Source organism: Microplitis mediator, chromosome 3 (genome assembly GCF_029852145.1).
Source record: "Microplitis mediator isolate UGA2020A chromosome 3, iyMicMedi2.1, whole genome shotgun sequence".
Taxonomy (NCBI): Eukaryota; Metazoa; Arthropoda; class Insecta; order Hymenoptera; family Braconidae; genus Microplitis; species Microplitis mediator.
The window spans coordinates 16,924,898-16,941,500 of record NC_079971.1 but is presented as its reverse complement, the minus strand read 5'-3'; the positions used below and the strand labels follow the sequence as shown (position 1 = coordinate 16,941,500).

The 16,603-nt window shown below is 28.0% G+C and overlaps 1 protein-coding gene across 1 annotated transcript; it reads left to right on the top strand.

The window, feature by feature from the left end:
* Nucleotides 1–200: 200 nt before the first annotated feature.
* On the top strand, nt 201–7,757 carry LOC130665015 (myophilin). The gene is made up of 4 exons (XM_057465251.1): nt 201–412; nt 4,848–4,984; nt 6,099–6,303; nt 7,121–7,757. The coding sequence occupies exons 1-4, from the start codon at nt 359–361 to the stop codon at nt 7,289–7,291; spliced, it is 567 nt and encodes a 188-aa protein (XP_057321234.1). The 5' UTR covers nt 201–358; the 3' UTR covers nt 7,292–7,757.
* Nucleotides 7,758–16,603: the final 8,846 nt, after the last annotated feature.

The following is a 16,603-nucleotide window of genomic DNA, read 5'->3' as shown; positions in this document are numbered from 1 at the left end:
TTGCATCCCTGACCAAGCATTGAAGGACTACGAGAGCCCCTCTCTTAAGAAAGAAGACGGTGATTTCTGATGAATGACATCACCTCCAAGTTTGGCTGGATATCCGAGGCCACGTGTCTTACTCACGAAAATTCAATACCCCAGCTCCAACATCGATGTTGTTGGGCGGGGAATTCACCCGCTTGATAGTGACTCTCTAAGCTGGTATTCAGTTTAACTGCGACTGTCAGAGAGTGGAGAACATTCAATGTGCTTGTGGAATTCCGGTGTTTGTAAACAGATTGATTAGAATATTATAATAAATTTCATCTTATAAAAATAAATTATTCAAAAAAAAAAAAAAAAAAAAATAGAAGATATGGCGTGCAATAGAGCAACTAAATCTGGATTTGCAGCAGAAGCGCAAAAGAAGGTAAGTTATAATTTAAATATTTTTTTCTCGGAGATCTTAAGAAATTTTGAATTATCGAATGACTTAATACTCTGTTGATAAATTTATTCTATTTCGCATAATTCTTTTAATTAATAGTATAATTATATTTGGACATATAAATGAGCATATATTTTCTTATCACTCATTTTTACCCTGACCTGAAATCTCCAGGAAGTTTTATCTTACTCTCTTATTCATAATCATGAATACAACTAAAGCATTTCCACTTTGTTTTATTTATTTATTTTTTATTTAAAATTTTCGAAATTTGTAGTGTTTAATTACACAAAATTTGATTAATTATAGAAAAAAAAAACAAAGTAACATCGGCTACATGTGATATATATCTATCAGAATGAATTAAAAAATTGCTAGTCTGCCTCTAAGAAAAAAGCGTTTTTGGTGATGAATAAATGTAATATGTTTCGTCACGGATTTTTGATACTTTCTGAAAAAATTGAAAAAAATTTTAATTTTTTTAGGTTTTTCATGCTTAGTATAATGGTCGTGAGTATAATATAATACTGTTTGTGTAAAAAATAAAGAAATGCAATTGTTTTTGAATTATTATGCATGAAACTGTTATTCAAAAGTCATTATAATGAATAGTTTAGTATAAATTATTAAAGAACAATGATTTCATATAACTCAACTTTTTGTGAAAGTTTTCAAGATATAATATTGGATGTTACGAAATTCTGACAACTATCATGTGTACAATTAGCTTCAACGGAATATCACCTGAGTAATTATTTTAGATAAATTCCTAAGTAACAAAAAATTTTTTACTTAATACTATAATTTTATCAACAATATGTATTAATCTGGGTCAGATTTACTTCATGCCGCAGGCATGTCTCACTGATTCTAAGAAAAACAACATTACTTTATCACCTTTCTGGGCTGCTTATCATTAACAAACGTGATTTTTTTTTCCGTTTAAAATAATAGTAGACAATTTTTTTATTTTTTTATTTTTCTTAAAACTGTACTCAATATAACATCAAATAGATTAGTAGCGTAAAATGCTTTTTAAGTATATTAAGTTATATACTGTTTCATTGTGTCAACAAATTTACAGCTTGAAAATCCTTCACTTAAGTTTCAATGTGATTATGTCCTCACAAAAGTAGTTACTAGAATTCAAATAATTTCAGTTGATAACCAAAGAACTCAGGAAACCATTGGTAGCAGACACCGCAACATTTCTTGATATGCTATATACGGAAATGTTTATCGAAACTTATATTTATAAACTGACGTAAAATATTTGCTGTAAAAACAATTTATTGCAATTAAATACATAATATATGCATATAAAATTTAGTAATAATAAACAGTGTCTTTTTTTTTTTGTTTTTTATGAGTCACCTGAAATCATGCAAATTTTATTTCATTTATTTGAACTGTTTTAGTAGCTGTTTTAGTACATGAAAGTACGTATATATAATGTACTCATTTATTTTTATTGGACGAATTAAAACTGTAAGCATAATTGATGCCTGATAACTAAAACAGACGTGATAATGGCTCGAAAAATATATCAATACGTGATATTATTATACATAGTATCACCTTATCATACAAATAGAGATAATCTTCCTACATAAAAACTTCGTTTCTACTTTTAACAAACATGAGACTTTAATTCTTTTAATAAATGTTTAGTCATACAAGTAATGTTAATAATATTAGATAAAAACAGTAAAAAATATGACAATAAACGAATTGATTAATTTTAAACAAATAATGGCAATAACTCTTATTTTTGTGAATTTATCTCAAATATTTTTATAGAAACCGTTGTCATAAGTCAAAATTCTTTTGATATCGTTAATCATTTTCATTCAAGTTTTTATTGATTGTATTTGTAATACAATAATTTTTAAAGTTGGAACGAATAGACTTAAATAAGAATGTAATTATATTATATATTATATATAATGTATATTAAAAAATTCTTATGTATATGAATATTTAACAGAGGAAGAAACACGAATGAGGAGTGATGGAAATTTACTGTAAAGTACAGACACTATGAAAAGTTTTTTTGTGAGTCACACATAATTTCTTCAGCATGTTTCATAAGATTTTTACTCAAAGTTGATGAAAGTTAACTGACTTTTCAATAAAAATTAGACTTCTGTATTATTAATAACATTGTTATATATATATATATATATATTTAATTTTTATTGTGAAACAGTTGTTTTTTTTTATTATTTTTTTTCATTTCAGAATAAATAAAAAACAATAGTCTCATTTTATTTATTAATTTTTGATAAACTCTATCTATATTAGAAAATACTTAATTATGAAATAAAAACATTTTCTACCATATAGTCGGTTCGTAAAATGGTGACCTTGAAAAGTTGTCTTAATTCAAGATCGTATAGCACTTGATACTTCTTTTATAGTTATGAAAAAGCTTTAATTATATCATGTGCATTTTTAAAAAAATTATTAATTGAACTGAATTGGATATAGTTAATTTTTGGGTGCGGTGAAAATTCATTAAAGATACGGCAATACCAGTTCGCGATTCAAAATGAATACACCTCATATATTCGTATACTAGCCTTATGAGGAGAAAAAAATGAAGGCCGTCTTTGCTGCCAATCGTTCTCGAGCTATAGTGAGACTCATGACTTGCCATGGTGTGTCCTTGACTTGTAAAATTTTCAGCAAACGCACCATTTTACGAAACAGGTCACTAGTTTTATGAGTAAATAACAAACTAGGCTGTGATTAATTAAGTCATTAATATTATCTATTAATTGTTTTTAACTATAAAAATATACAGCCAAATATCAATGTTAAATTTCAAGTACTTACTTTTTTTTTTTTTTTTTTATCAAAATTTTTATTTTAAGATTAATTCTATTAGTCAGAGTCCATTTAAAGACATTGCAAATACTGATAGTAAAATCAATTCAGATAACAATGATAATAATTGTTTATTTTTAAAACAATAACAATCAAGTGTTGACAATTGGAGTTTTAACTCATTTTCTTAAATATTAAATATTGTAAGGAGCCGAGTGACCTAAAACGTCAAGACATTATTCTCCTTGCTCGTGAAAAAATGGATTAGATCTACATCGATCTAAATTTTGAAACTACGTAGATCTATGAAAATCCACATAGACTTATGAAAATCTTATGTTAATCTACGTAGATCAACGTACAGGGTGGCCACAAAGAAATGATTTTAAAATTCCCTGATATTTCCTAGTTTTCCAGTAAAGTTTTTCACATTTTTCCCTGATTCAGAAATTTTATTCGTATCATTAAGATATTAAAAATTTTAATTATATTTTCAATGTCAATAATTAAATTTGATGATTAAATCATGTGAGAAAGCAAAAAAAAGTCAATAAATAAATCAACATGACCTACTTTTGATTATTCGATGTTAAAAATATGTAAGTTAAAATATTTATGATAAGAAATTTTATGATTAAAATAATTTCAAAATACACTAGTCACAAAAATTAAGGGATATTAAAAAAATTACAAATCTATAAGTGATTTTCAACAGGCTGTAACTCGAAGAAAAATGGTCGTACTACAAAAACAAAAAAGATCAATCATAATTATCGAAAAAATTTTATTGAAGCCTGTAGGCCGTTTCTAAGATAAGCAAAAATTTGGGAATTTTTTTTTCGGTGGTTTTCTTAGGATTGCACCGGGACCGTGTATAATAAAAAAATTTCAAGACCAGATCAGAAAAGTAGACACTTGAAGCTACAATTTGCCTTCTTTGTTTTTGTTGTATGACCATTTTCTTCGAGTTACAGTCTACTGAAAATCACTTAAAAATTTGAAATTTTTTCAACATCTCTTAATTTTTGTGACTAGTGTATTATTTAGAAAATTTAGAATTTTTAACTGCTGCAATTAAATTCTCGGATACTTTTTAAAATTCCTTGACATTTTCATAATATTTCCTAGTTGCATAAAAGTCTCTAATAATTCCGGACATTCCCAGTTTTCCTGGTTTGTGGCCGCCCTGACGTAGATATACAACCATGAAAAATTGTTTTCAGAAAAAAAAAAGTTTATTGGCTTGAGAGTAATAATCTTGGTTTTAGATTTTTCCTGTGATTGTTCAGAGAAACTACTTCTCAAACCAAGAGTTTGAATTTTTTGCCCAAGATCGTACTGGTGGCGTGGTGTACAATTTATCCTATTTTAGAATTCTCAAAAAAAGTTTACAAATTATTTAGCGAGGAAATTTACACTATCGCTTAAGATGTGCAAATATGTGTATGAACGAAATTTTACTATTTATATCTTGAATATTTTCACCTACTCTCATTTTTATACTATTCCGTATTACATTTCTAATGGAAAAAAAATTGTCAAAATTATTGTAGAATATTAATAACTAATTAAGGATTTTCTTTATTAGATTAACAGCAAGTATAGCGAAGAATTAGCTCAAGAATGTCTTGAATGGATAAAAACCATTACGGGTGAAGACATTAACACAAATGGTGACATGGATAATTTCTATGAAATCCTCAAGGATGGAACAGTTTTATGCAGGTATAAATAATAGATCTAGTTATCTATAAATTTTACTTCAGAACTCATGATTTTAAAAACGATTTAAAATTAATTCAATGTAACGTAAGCGGTGTAACTGAGTCAGCATAGAAAATTGACTTGCGCTTTATATTTCTGTACAACTTTCAGAAAAAAATAATTACAGCAGATATAGAATATTAATACCTGTTAAATTCCTTCCAATTGCTTATTAGTTAACTTTCATGAAAACAACTTTTGTTGAAAATTATAATAACAACGGTATTTATTTTTTACTGAGATAAACCGATTAGCTTATTCTTAAGTTTTCACTCTAAAAATTTAAAAGAAAAAGTATATTTTTATAGTATTTTACTCTTTTTGCCTCTACTCTTGCGTAGAGCCAAAAATGTAAACATCCAGCTACAGATCTAGTGAAAAACAGTATAAACTCCATGGAGGAAGGTAAGACGTCGAATCCGTGTGTTTGTCATCGTCGCATTCGGCTCAGGTAAACAATTACACACGCGAGTTGAAATGTCCTACTTTTCTCGCTTGGTGTTTAATATACTATTATATTACACACCTCGAACACAAAATTTTCTCAGATTATTTTTATTAACTTGACACTGAATGTTATAGACATTGCTCGAATAAACAATCTAGACAGTATTATTTAAGTACTAAGCAGTCGCCCGCGAATGAATTTATTAAATTATTATACGTTATGCGACAGTGGATTGTAAAGTTTAGTGCAATTCAATTATTAGTTTTCAAAAATGATCTGTTAAAATGATGATATTGATATTCTGGGTAGTATTTTTAACTCATAAAGAAACTCGGTAGTATTTAGCGCTAAGTATGCATTTCTGGATAAAGTTAAATATGAGATTGCTCTGCTATATTTCTTACAAGACGCAACTGTCAATGGCTAATGATATTAGCTGAAAAATCCAAAATTTATTTCAGAGAAAGTTTAAACTTTGACAATAAAACACCAAATCAAAAAATTAACTTTAAAAAAAGAAAAAAAAATGATTATGGATAAAATATCTTACATACAGAGAATATTTTTATAAGGTTAAGAAACTAAAAATATTTTAATCTGAAAATAAATCAAACATTTCTCTTTTAGATTGATTAACCACATAAAAGAAGGTTCTGTAAAAAAAATTAATCAAACATCCATGGCTTTTAAATGTATGGAAAACATCAATGCTTTTCTGGAAGCAGCTAGAAACGTTGGTGTTCCACCTCAGGAAACATTTCAAACTGTTGATCTTTGGGAACGACAAAATCTTAATTCTGTTGTGATTTGCCTACAATCACTTGGAAGAAAGGTATGGTCTTAAAAAAAATGTGATTTATTAAATTGATAGTATTTTGATGTTTGAAGCAAATAAATTGGTTACTTGCTGAGTCGTTTCATATAATTTATGATTTTACCTGCGTTAAAAATAACAATTTTTGCTATAACGATAAGAACTCACAGTACAGCCTAATTCCAATAAATTACTGTCATAAGTGACCATTTTTTTTAATTTTGTGCACGCAACGAGTCTGGGACACTTCCTCCCCTTGCGGATCCGAATTACGGTTATTTATCGCATTTTGCCGTAATTTACCGTAATAAATAGCAATTTGCGGTATTTCAAGTCAATTACAGTAAAATACGGCAATTTACTGTAATTTGCGGCACTTTTACCGTCAACACCGTATGTTTTTTTATTTTTGCAGTTTTTACAGTGCGATATTTGGTTTTGCGGTCAAATACTGCCGACTTGCTGCAATTTTACGGTAAAAATGCCGTACGTTTGCCTAAAATGATGTCTTTTGCTGCAGAATACCGTATTTTACCTTAAACCACCGTATTTTACTGTAAATCACGGCACTTTGCCGTAGAATACCGTAAATTACAGCAAATTACGGTAATTTACCGTAATTCGGATCCGCCGGGGTATTGATTTTACATAGGCATACATAACATTTTTATGTGTATACTTATTTTCATAAAAGAAGAGTTCATTTCGTAGGTGACTGTTTCCAAGAAATGCCCTTCTTGACGGAAACTTTTGGTTATTTATTGGGATTAGATTGTGACGGTAGGCATAATTGAATTTGCAAGATATGATATGAATTTTTTATTTTGTTATTCAGGCTGGAAGTTTTGGTAAACCAAGTATCGGACCCAAAGAAGCGGACAAAAATGTTCGTAATTTTTCTGAAGAACAGTTACGAGCTGGACAAGGAGTTATTAGTTTACAATACGGTAGTAACAAAGGAGCAAATCAGAGTGGTATTAACTTTGGGAATACCAGACACATGTAGAGTAGATTTTTTTTTCGACTCAATTCCAATTTTTGTATTCATTTTATTTATAAAAATTACTAGATAGAAACAATTATATTGTTTTTAAAATAACATAATGAACTTATGCATTCTACAAAAAAAAAAAAATACTATCATGTATAATACTGATATATAACTATAAAATTGTTAACTTTATAAGTTTAAAAGATTTATGAAAATAATATAATTATACAAATTTATGTAACTAATAATAATATATGATAAACATTCATAATCAATAAAATTGTCGAATGGTAAGCAGTTATATTTTTATACATTAAAGATGATTGAATGTTTACAGAAATTTTAGTTTTGATAACAAAATTATGTGACTTAAAAGCTATGCCTTATCAAAAAATATGAATAATTTATAGAACAATCAATTGTAATTTCTCAACACAAAATAAAAGGAAATGAAATAAAAATGAAACCTACTTGAAATGAAGAGCCCTGCATAATTATTTTGAAGCAAAAGTAATGTAATAATATATTTTAAGAAATTTGAAGAAATTGCCTCTGAATCAGCGTTACGGTCAAAATAAAAACAGTTCTAAAAGTTTAAAAGTAATCTAAAAGTATATTTCAAATAATGTCCCGAGTAAAATTGAAATGCATCGGCGCACAGCCCGAAGCTAATAGATTTGAGTAATATCTCATCGCTGTCTAATGGAATCAACCAGCAACTATAATCTCACTATCCCTAATAACACAGTTTGCTTTAGCAAGTTTACTTTACAAAAGTTTCCTTGAATTATTCGTCAAATGTCCGTCAACTTCGGACTTTTCCGTTTTTGACAACAATTTGTATACAACTTGATATACAATTTGACGTAAATTTATTACCCGAATTAGAATGCAAATTCACTTCAAAAGTTAACTAGAAAAAAATTTTCGTAAATTTTCAGACAAAGTTTTACATTAATTAATTGTTAATTTGACTTGAAAAATTGTAAAGTATTTTTTCACCCTCAAATTATGGACATATTCATGAATAAATTTGCTTACCTTCTGAAATGTTAAGAATGAACATTACCGACTTTTTTTTTTTTTCTAGTAAAAAGTTACCTCTAAATTGAGGAAAAATTAACCACAAATTTTTCTTTCTAACTTTTGCTCTCAATTTGTCGGCAAATTTCAGGCAATTTCAATGTCAATTTCCAACTAAAGTGGCTATTAGGGATGTGACATCATCTTAGCCAAAAGTTAACTCATCGGAACTAGCCAGTAGATAAATTGAATTTTTAACCAATGACGGGCTAATATTTTTGGCTAAGTTAGACAAGAATATGAACTAGCTATATGATAAGTAGCCGCTCCCTAGCGGATCCGAATTACGGTAAATACAGTGATTTACCGTAAATTACGGTAAATCACTGTATTTACCGTAATTCGGATCCGCTAGGGCTCGATTATGGAGGGTAGAGGTACCTCTACCCTCTATACGCCTTACTTTACTCGCATGGTGAGAAAAAATCTCATGGCTTTTTAAAATAAATCTTTTAAAAATATTTTTTTGTTTGAAATAATTTTTAAATTTCAAAATCATAAAAAGCATAAAATTTTATTAAGTTAAAAAAATTTCACTCGGTCATTCCATTCGAAATTACTTGCAAAAAAATATTTGAAGTCAAGTGTGAGAAAAAAACTCATAGCGCGGGTGCTGAAGGGTTAGTAAGCCGTATATACTGTATGCGGTACCATCGATAACTCAAAGCGACTAGAACCATAAGATACTAGTGAGGTGAATTTTATTTTTTATACAGCTTCATCAATGACTTGTAATAATTAAGCATCCATTAGATACGAGTGGATTACAATTATACTTTTATGTAACACCGTCAAAAAATAATACAATGTAGTCAACAATCAGACGCAGCTTAGAAAAAAGTAATGTATACTTTTATGTACACAGCTAGTTACGTACTGAGTTATGTACTGAGCTAGCAACTGGCTCTAGTCTCATCATGAGTAGCCAGGATTCAACTCGGGATACTTCTATTCGATAGAATTTTAAGCTATAATTATATATTTTATCAGTTTCATTCTATGATTAGTATAAAAAAGTAATATACAGTTAAGTTATACATACACACTGTATTTAATAGACAATAAACCCTGTCTAAAAGTTCTCGTTTTAGCAGATTCTCTGGGAACTTTTAGATAGGGTATCAACTCGACAATAGCAAATAAAATTTCAATTACTTTAAAATGAGTGTTTCAAATTTTATCATGCAATTTTTAATTTCTTCATATGCATTATTCTGTCGTTAAGGTTTATTTCTTTTTCTATGACAAATCGTACAATATAAAAATATTTATAAGAATTTCATATTTTTAAAGAAGTATATTTTTGAAAAGCCTGCAATTTGATTTGAGGGGGGGGGGTAAAGGCTAAATCGTGAAAAAAACGTTTTTTTAATGAATTTTTTTTTCAGGCGTATGGATTGAACTAATTTATTAAAACCTTTTGAACATTATTAAGTATATATTCAACAACATTAGGTAATTTTTTTATGTAAAAGTGTCCGCAAACAAGCCCGCGACAGAGCTTTTCCCAGAACGTCTTTAAAAAAAGATGATTTGCGGTGAGCAGTGTATCTCAGCTGGAAATTAACTGAACTTAGTGAGCACTGCTATTTAAAAACTACATTACCGATTTATTTCAAACTTGGTACACACGTTCTACGTATAAAATACCTCCCCCTAACGTTGAGTTTTAGAATTTTTAGGTAAAGTTTTTCAAAAATCTAGGTATTGTATTTGTCCTCATGGTCGATTTTTCAAGGAATTTCGTCACGACCTATCATAATTAGTTGAGTAGAGTTCGAAAATACCATTCGTTGAAAAATTTATATATGTATATATATTAGGGTGCGTCATTTCGGAGCACCATTTTTTTTTTAAGTGCATGTGGAAAAAATCATAGTTTAACACAAAAAAAAAAATTTCGCGCAAGAAAAAAAATTCGATGTAGATTACAGACCTAGCTCATTAAAAAATTCGATTTTCCCATTTAAATAACACGGGAAAAATTTTTTTTTTAGCTTTAAGTATTGTTAACTCATTAAACAAATCTATAGATCGACTAGACTAATACATATTTTTGTAGGAAATTGAACGCTCTACAAAAAAGGTCTCTTATCATTTTTCGATAAATCCATATGTTCAAAAGTTATTGGAGCTCGAAGTAAAGTTGGAGATCTTTTTACTATTCCGGCAAAACTATCAGACTTTTCATAAAATGTTGTAGAATCTTTTTTGTTGACAATTCTATTCTCTACAAATTATTGTCAGTAAAGTTTTTTAAAATTCCGCATCGTTTTCTAGTTATTTCCATTTTAATGTCGAGCTCTTGAAATCGATCAGAACCACTTTTTTAAGAGCTTGAAATTGAAATGAAAATAAATAGAAAACGATGCGGAATTTGAAAAAACTTTACAAATAATAATTTGTAGAGAATAGAATTGTCAACAAAAAAGATTCTACAACATTTTGTGATAAGTCTGATAGTTTCGCCGGAATAGTAAAAAGATCTCCAACTTTACTTCGAGCTCCAATAACTTTTGAACATATGGATTTATCGAAAAATGATAAGAGACCTTTTTTGTAGCGCAAAAATTTTTTTTTTGTGTTAAACTATGATTTTTTCCACATGCAATTAAAAAAAAAAAATGTTGCTCCGAAATGACGCACCTTAATGTATATTATATAATAATATATATTAGGGTGCTCCGTTTGAAACGAAGTTTTTTTTTTTTCGTTCCCCATTAAAAATCTTGTTTTACATGTAAAAATAAAAATTCAGTGAAATTTTGAGCTCTTAATAACAATTTTAAGAACTGGAACAACGTCGTTGATGTTTTCCCATGCTAAAAGCATGTAAATTTTGATTCTTTTCTTTTTATCGAATAAAACTCAGCCCCATATTCACGTATCTTATCGGTTCAAAGTTTTTTAGGAAGAGAATCGTATGCTCTTTGAAAAAGTCTGTATGTGCTTAGCAGTACCTTCAACTACAGCCCTCGTGGAAGCCTTGAAAGTCTAATTTCCTACGAAATTAGTGGTTTTTTGTTGTTAACTTGTAAACGGTTGACTTTTGGGAAAAAAAGTACATGACATTTTTTGTAGGAAATTTAGTCTTCTACAAAAAATTTCTCATAAGTCAAATCTCTAAAATCAATATTTAAAAAGATATATGAACTTTAACTAAGTAAAATTCGAAATTTTAGCTAAATGTCAATGTTCAATACTATACAATATATTCAGTTATTAACTTATGGTAAGTATCAATTAATATATATTCATATAAAATATAAAATGCCCGTAATTATTCATCGAAATTGTTCTTAAGTACCAACCTCATTTGCAATTCTTTTGAAAAATTGAATGATTAAAACACAGGTTTGAAGAATCTCGTTCGGATTTTCGATGTCCTTGGGACCTAACAGATGGATTATGTTCAAAAAAACATGGTTTATGTAATGGTTTTGAATTATAAAACCGTTAATCTTGACATTTAGCTAAAATTTCGAATTTTACTTGGTTAAAGTTCATACATCTTTTTAAATATTGGTTTTAGAGATTTGACTTATGAGAAATTTTTTGTAGAAGACTAAATTTCCTACAAAAAATGTCATGTACTTTTTTTCCCAAAAGTCAACCGTTTACAAGTTAACAACAAAAAACCACTAATTTCGTAGGAAATTAGACTTTCAAGGCTTCCACGAGGGCTGTAGTTGAAGGTACTGCTAAGCACATACAGGCTTTTTCAAAGAGCATACAATTCTCTTCCTAGAAAACTTTGAACCGATAAGATACGTGAATATGGGGCTGAGTTTTATTCGATAAAAAGAAAAGAATCAAAATTTACATGCTTTTAGCATGGGAAAACATCAACGACGTTGTTCCAGTTCTTAAAATTGTTATTAAGAGCTCAAAATTTCACTGAATTTCTATTTTTATATGTAGAACAAGATTTTTGATGGGGAACGAAAAAAAAAAAATCTTCGTTTCAAACGGAGCACCCTAATATATATATATATATATATATATATATATATATATATATATATATATATATATATATATATATATATATATATATATATATGTAATAGAACCAAGTTTTGAGAACACGATTGTGTCTAGAATTCTTATCGGATCCTAATGAAATTTTTCACACTTATTCAATGGGCGATTATCACGATTAAGTTCGAAGATGGGCTGAATCGTTCGATTAGTTTAGAAGTTATGGCTGTTTCAAATTTCCACGATTTTTCAAAAAAAAAAAATTTTTATCCACTTTCAAGTTCCTATAACTTTAAAACTCAAACTCATAGCCCTGATTAAAACAATCGATTTAAAGGGATTTGCAATGTTAAATGCCCATAAGAAGAGAGAATCAAAAATATTCAAGGTATTTAAAAATAGTAAAAAGTATTAAAAAAATTTTTTTTCGAATCCCTTTAAATCGATTTTTTTAATCAGGGTGATAATGTCTGCAAAAAGTATTTGAAAGCTTGTCTAATAAGCTTTAATTTATGACCTTAAATTTGATGTTTTGACCATTTCTTCCAATAATTTGATAGCTTTGAAAATTTTAATGGAATCAAAAAATGTTGAAAATATGGTATTCATTCCATATAACTTATACATTTCCCATTATGATACAATTTTGTCAGTTGTATTTTATTGTATACAAAAAACCTGTAAGATTCACAGCTATTTTATATTTTAAAAGTATTTCTTTTGTTATTAATGATGTTTCAATCGTACCTGCACGTCCTATAATTATATCCGATCTTGTCATCGTAATAGCGATTACAATTATGATCTCATACTAATTAAATTTTCTATACTTTGTTTACGTGAAGGTTAGTTTGGTACATTACTTATATAAATGTTTTCTCAAATCAACTATCTGAAGTTCTCTATCGAAAATAGTCGTTGTCATTTTTTGCTCTCACTCTTAGCAAACGAGCCTTATTTCATATCATGACTATACACTAACATGTATCACAAGATATGTATATATGAAACTTTTTATATATATTAATTGGAAAATCTACCTTCCATTTCGGCTGCCGAATGGCCTGTTTTTTTTTACATCAAGAGGGTTTTCCACTTCCAAGACGGCGCAAATTTTCGTAAAAAATAGTAGTTTTTACTTTAAATGACCATTAAAAAATTAAAAAATAAAAAAAAAAAAAAATAATCAGGGAACGTTGAGGGGAGATTTTAATAATGCTTTGACTAAATTTCAATGGTTTATTATTTCAGTTAATTTCCAGCTGAGATACACTGCTCACCGCAAATCATCTTTTTTTAAAGACGTTCTGGGAAAAGCTCTGTCGCGGACTTGTTTGCGGACACTTTTACATAAAAAAATTACCTAATGTTGTTGAATATATACTTAATAATGTTCAAAAGGTTTTAATAAATTAGTTCAATCCATACGCCTGAAAAAAAAATTCATAAAAAAAGCGTTTTTTTCACGATTTAGTCCCCCCCCTCCCCTTAATGTAAACATTACAGACAATGTGTTATCTTATAAAAATATTTTTTACAGCTGTCTATGCTATATTAACGTTTCACTACCCGATGAAAAATGATTTCATCTGATTATATAAGAAAACATATGAGTATATATGATCATATATGAGATCATATATAATTAAACATAAGTGTAATTTCCACAAAGAAATATATATAGTTCCTAATGACCACCACCTTCTTCTATCCCTTCTAGTCCAGTCGATGTGGACGAAAAAACGGTGCAGGATCAAAAAATCCGCTTTTATCAACCGATTTTGAAAAAATTTTTTTTTAAAATGTTAGAAAAAATTTAAAACAAAAAGTTGATTTAAATTCGATGTGCGCAAATTTTTTTTTTATAAAAAAATTAGATGTAAAATTGAATATCTCAGAAACTATTGAGAAGTTATCGAGACAAATTAGTATCATTATGTTTGGGATTTACTAACGAACAAAATAAATGTTGACCGAAGTCTCTACGACAAATAGTTGCTGAGATAAAAATTATTGAAGCGCGAAAAACGAAAAAGCGCGTCATTTTGACCGCGCGCGTATAAACAAAAGGCTGTAACTCGGTCGCATATCAATATTTTTACAAATTTTTTTTTTTTATTCTTTTGGTAAATCATATATCAACCATAAAAAAAATTGGTAACTTCCAAAAAAATTTTTTCAAATTTAAAATTTAAAAAAAGTAAAAATCACTTTTTGTTAGTTAAAAAATAGAAAAAATGACCAAATGGATAATTTTTTTTGAACAATTACCTAAACAGTGACGGGTAATGACAGTTAAAAAAATTTTTTTTTTCATAAGAAAATGCGTTTTTAAAATTATTGGAATTTATCAATAATTAAAAAAAAAAAAAATTTTTTTTTTGATACAACATAAATTAATCTCGCGAAATTCTGAATCGAATGGTATAAAAATGGTATAAGAAACTAATTTTGGTCGATTTTTTGGAATTTTTCCTTTATAATTTTGAGTATGAGGACTTAAAAAAATTTCTTGCTACGGGACATAGAAAAAATTCGACTTCGGATACCTTCGGGAATTGCTAGAGAGAGAAAGTAATCGTTATCCGTTAGAAACAGACACTACGTCTTATGCCCACTTTCTGCATCATCTAATGCCAATCCAAAAGAAAAATAACAAGTATCAGAGTTTAAGTTGTTATAATGATATTTAATACTTAGACATGTATTTTGATAATGATAAAAATAAAGTTCCTTTTTAAAAAGATAAAAAACGATTAGAAATTCTGAATTATAGCAAGTAAAATATACATATTATGGGAAGGATACATTGTCAATGGCATCATAAGCCCTGAACTAAAAATTACAATCTCAAATAGTAATTTTATCTCTCGGAGTAGCAATTTGTCTTACCAACATTCTAAAATGTACACTACCTACGTAGTATTACGTTGGAGATGTAAGATTCATCAACTACGAAACAAAAATCATGACTAATGTACTAACTTTTAATAATTCTTATAACAATTTCTACTTTTTGTAAGATTGAACTATTTTTATATGCATAAGTAAATATTGATTTTTTTCAAGCCAAGATTTAACGAAGTTTAATACAATTTTCACAGTTAACTTGAATTTTCAACAAATGATGGTACTTTTTGATGTATGTTGTAATTTTTAATTTTAGATGAAATTTTTCAATATCTAATGATGATTATTATAGAATTTAAAATAATATTTTTGTTGATATAATTGTACTTTATATTCAGTGTGATAAAAACGTTTGAGTTTTAAATAAAATAAAAATTACAATTTTTAAATAAAAATTATTAAAGTTGTGAGCTATTTTTGAATTTTTTAAGTAATTATCTCTACTTAGGATTGTACTTACTATGATAAATGAAAATAACAATCTAGATGGTAATAATTAAAATGAAAAATTGATTTTCTATTAGCCATCGTAATTTTTTTCTTGGATTGTGATTTTTTATTTGAGATAGCAAATTTTTAGTTATGGTTGTAATTATTATTTAACTTTGAGCGGCATTTTTCTCCGAGTTTTTTACTGTATATATACGTATACCTAAAAAATACTTAGAAAATACCGTTGTGTTAAAACTGCAAGTATTGATGAGCTCTTTTGAAAGATGCAATATCGATCCCAATCAATTGATGTTTTGAAATTATGCAACATGTACATTCGTGTGTACACACACACACACACACACACACACACACACATGTCATAAAGACTGGTTATTGTCTAATACTTCACGATTGTATTTATTTTTATTCATAAGCAATGATCTTGTAAACTAACGATTTCTAACAAACAGTTTTATAGTAAAATTGATATTTGTAATTTACATAGGAAAAATTATGCAGGAATAATTTACAAGTAATTTATGGAGTAATTCCTGCGTAAAAAATTGGAGTTTCGATATCAGTAACCGATTGAAACAACTTAGTGATATGCTAATGGTGTCAGGAACTATTGAGGTAGGCATGCATCACGGTTTGCAATTAGAAGTAGAATAACAAAATAAATAAAAAAAATCATATTTTCTATTATTTTAACTCGTATTTTATTGCATAATATTTATTGATTAATACCATCAATTACGAAGATATTATCAAGGTACCGAAATAACTAACAAATGGCATAATAACAAGGCTAGAATAAATATTAGATTTATCTAAAAAAACAAGCATGCTTGTTTTTTTTCCCAATAACTAAAAGCAATCACGATGTGATTGCCAATTGTTGTCGAAGGCAATGCAATT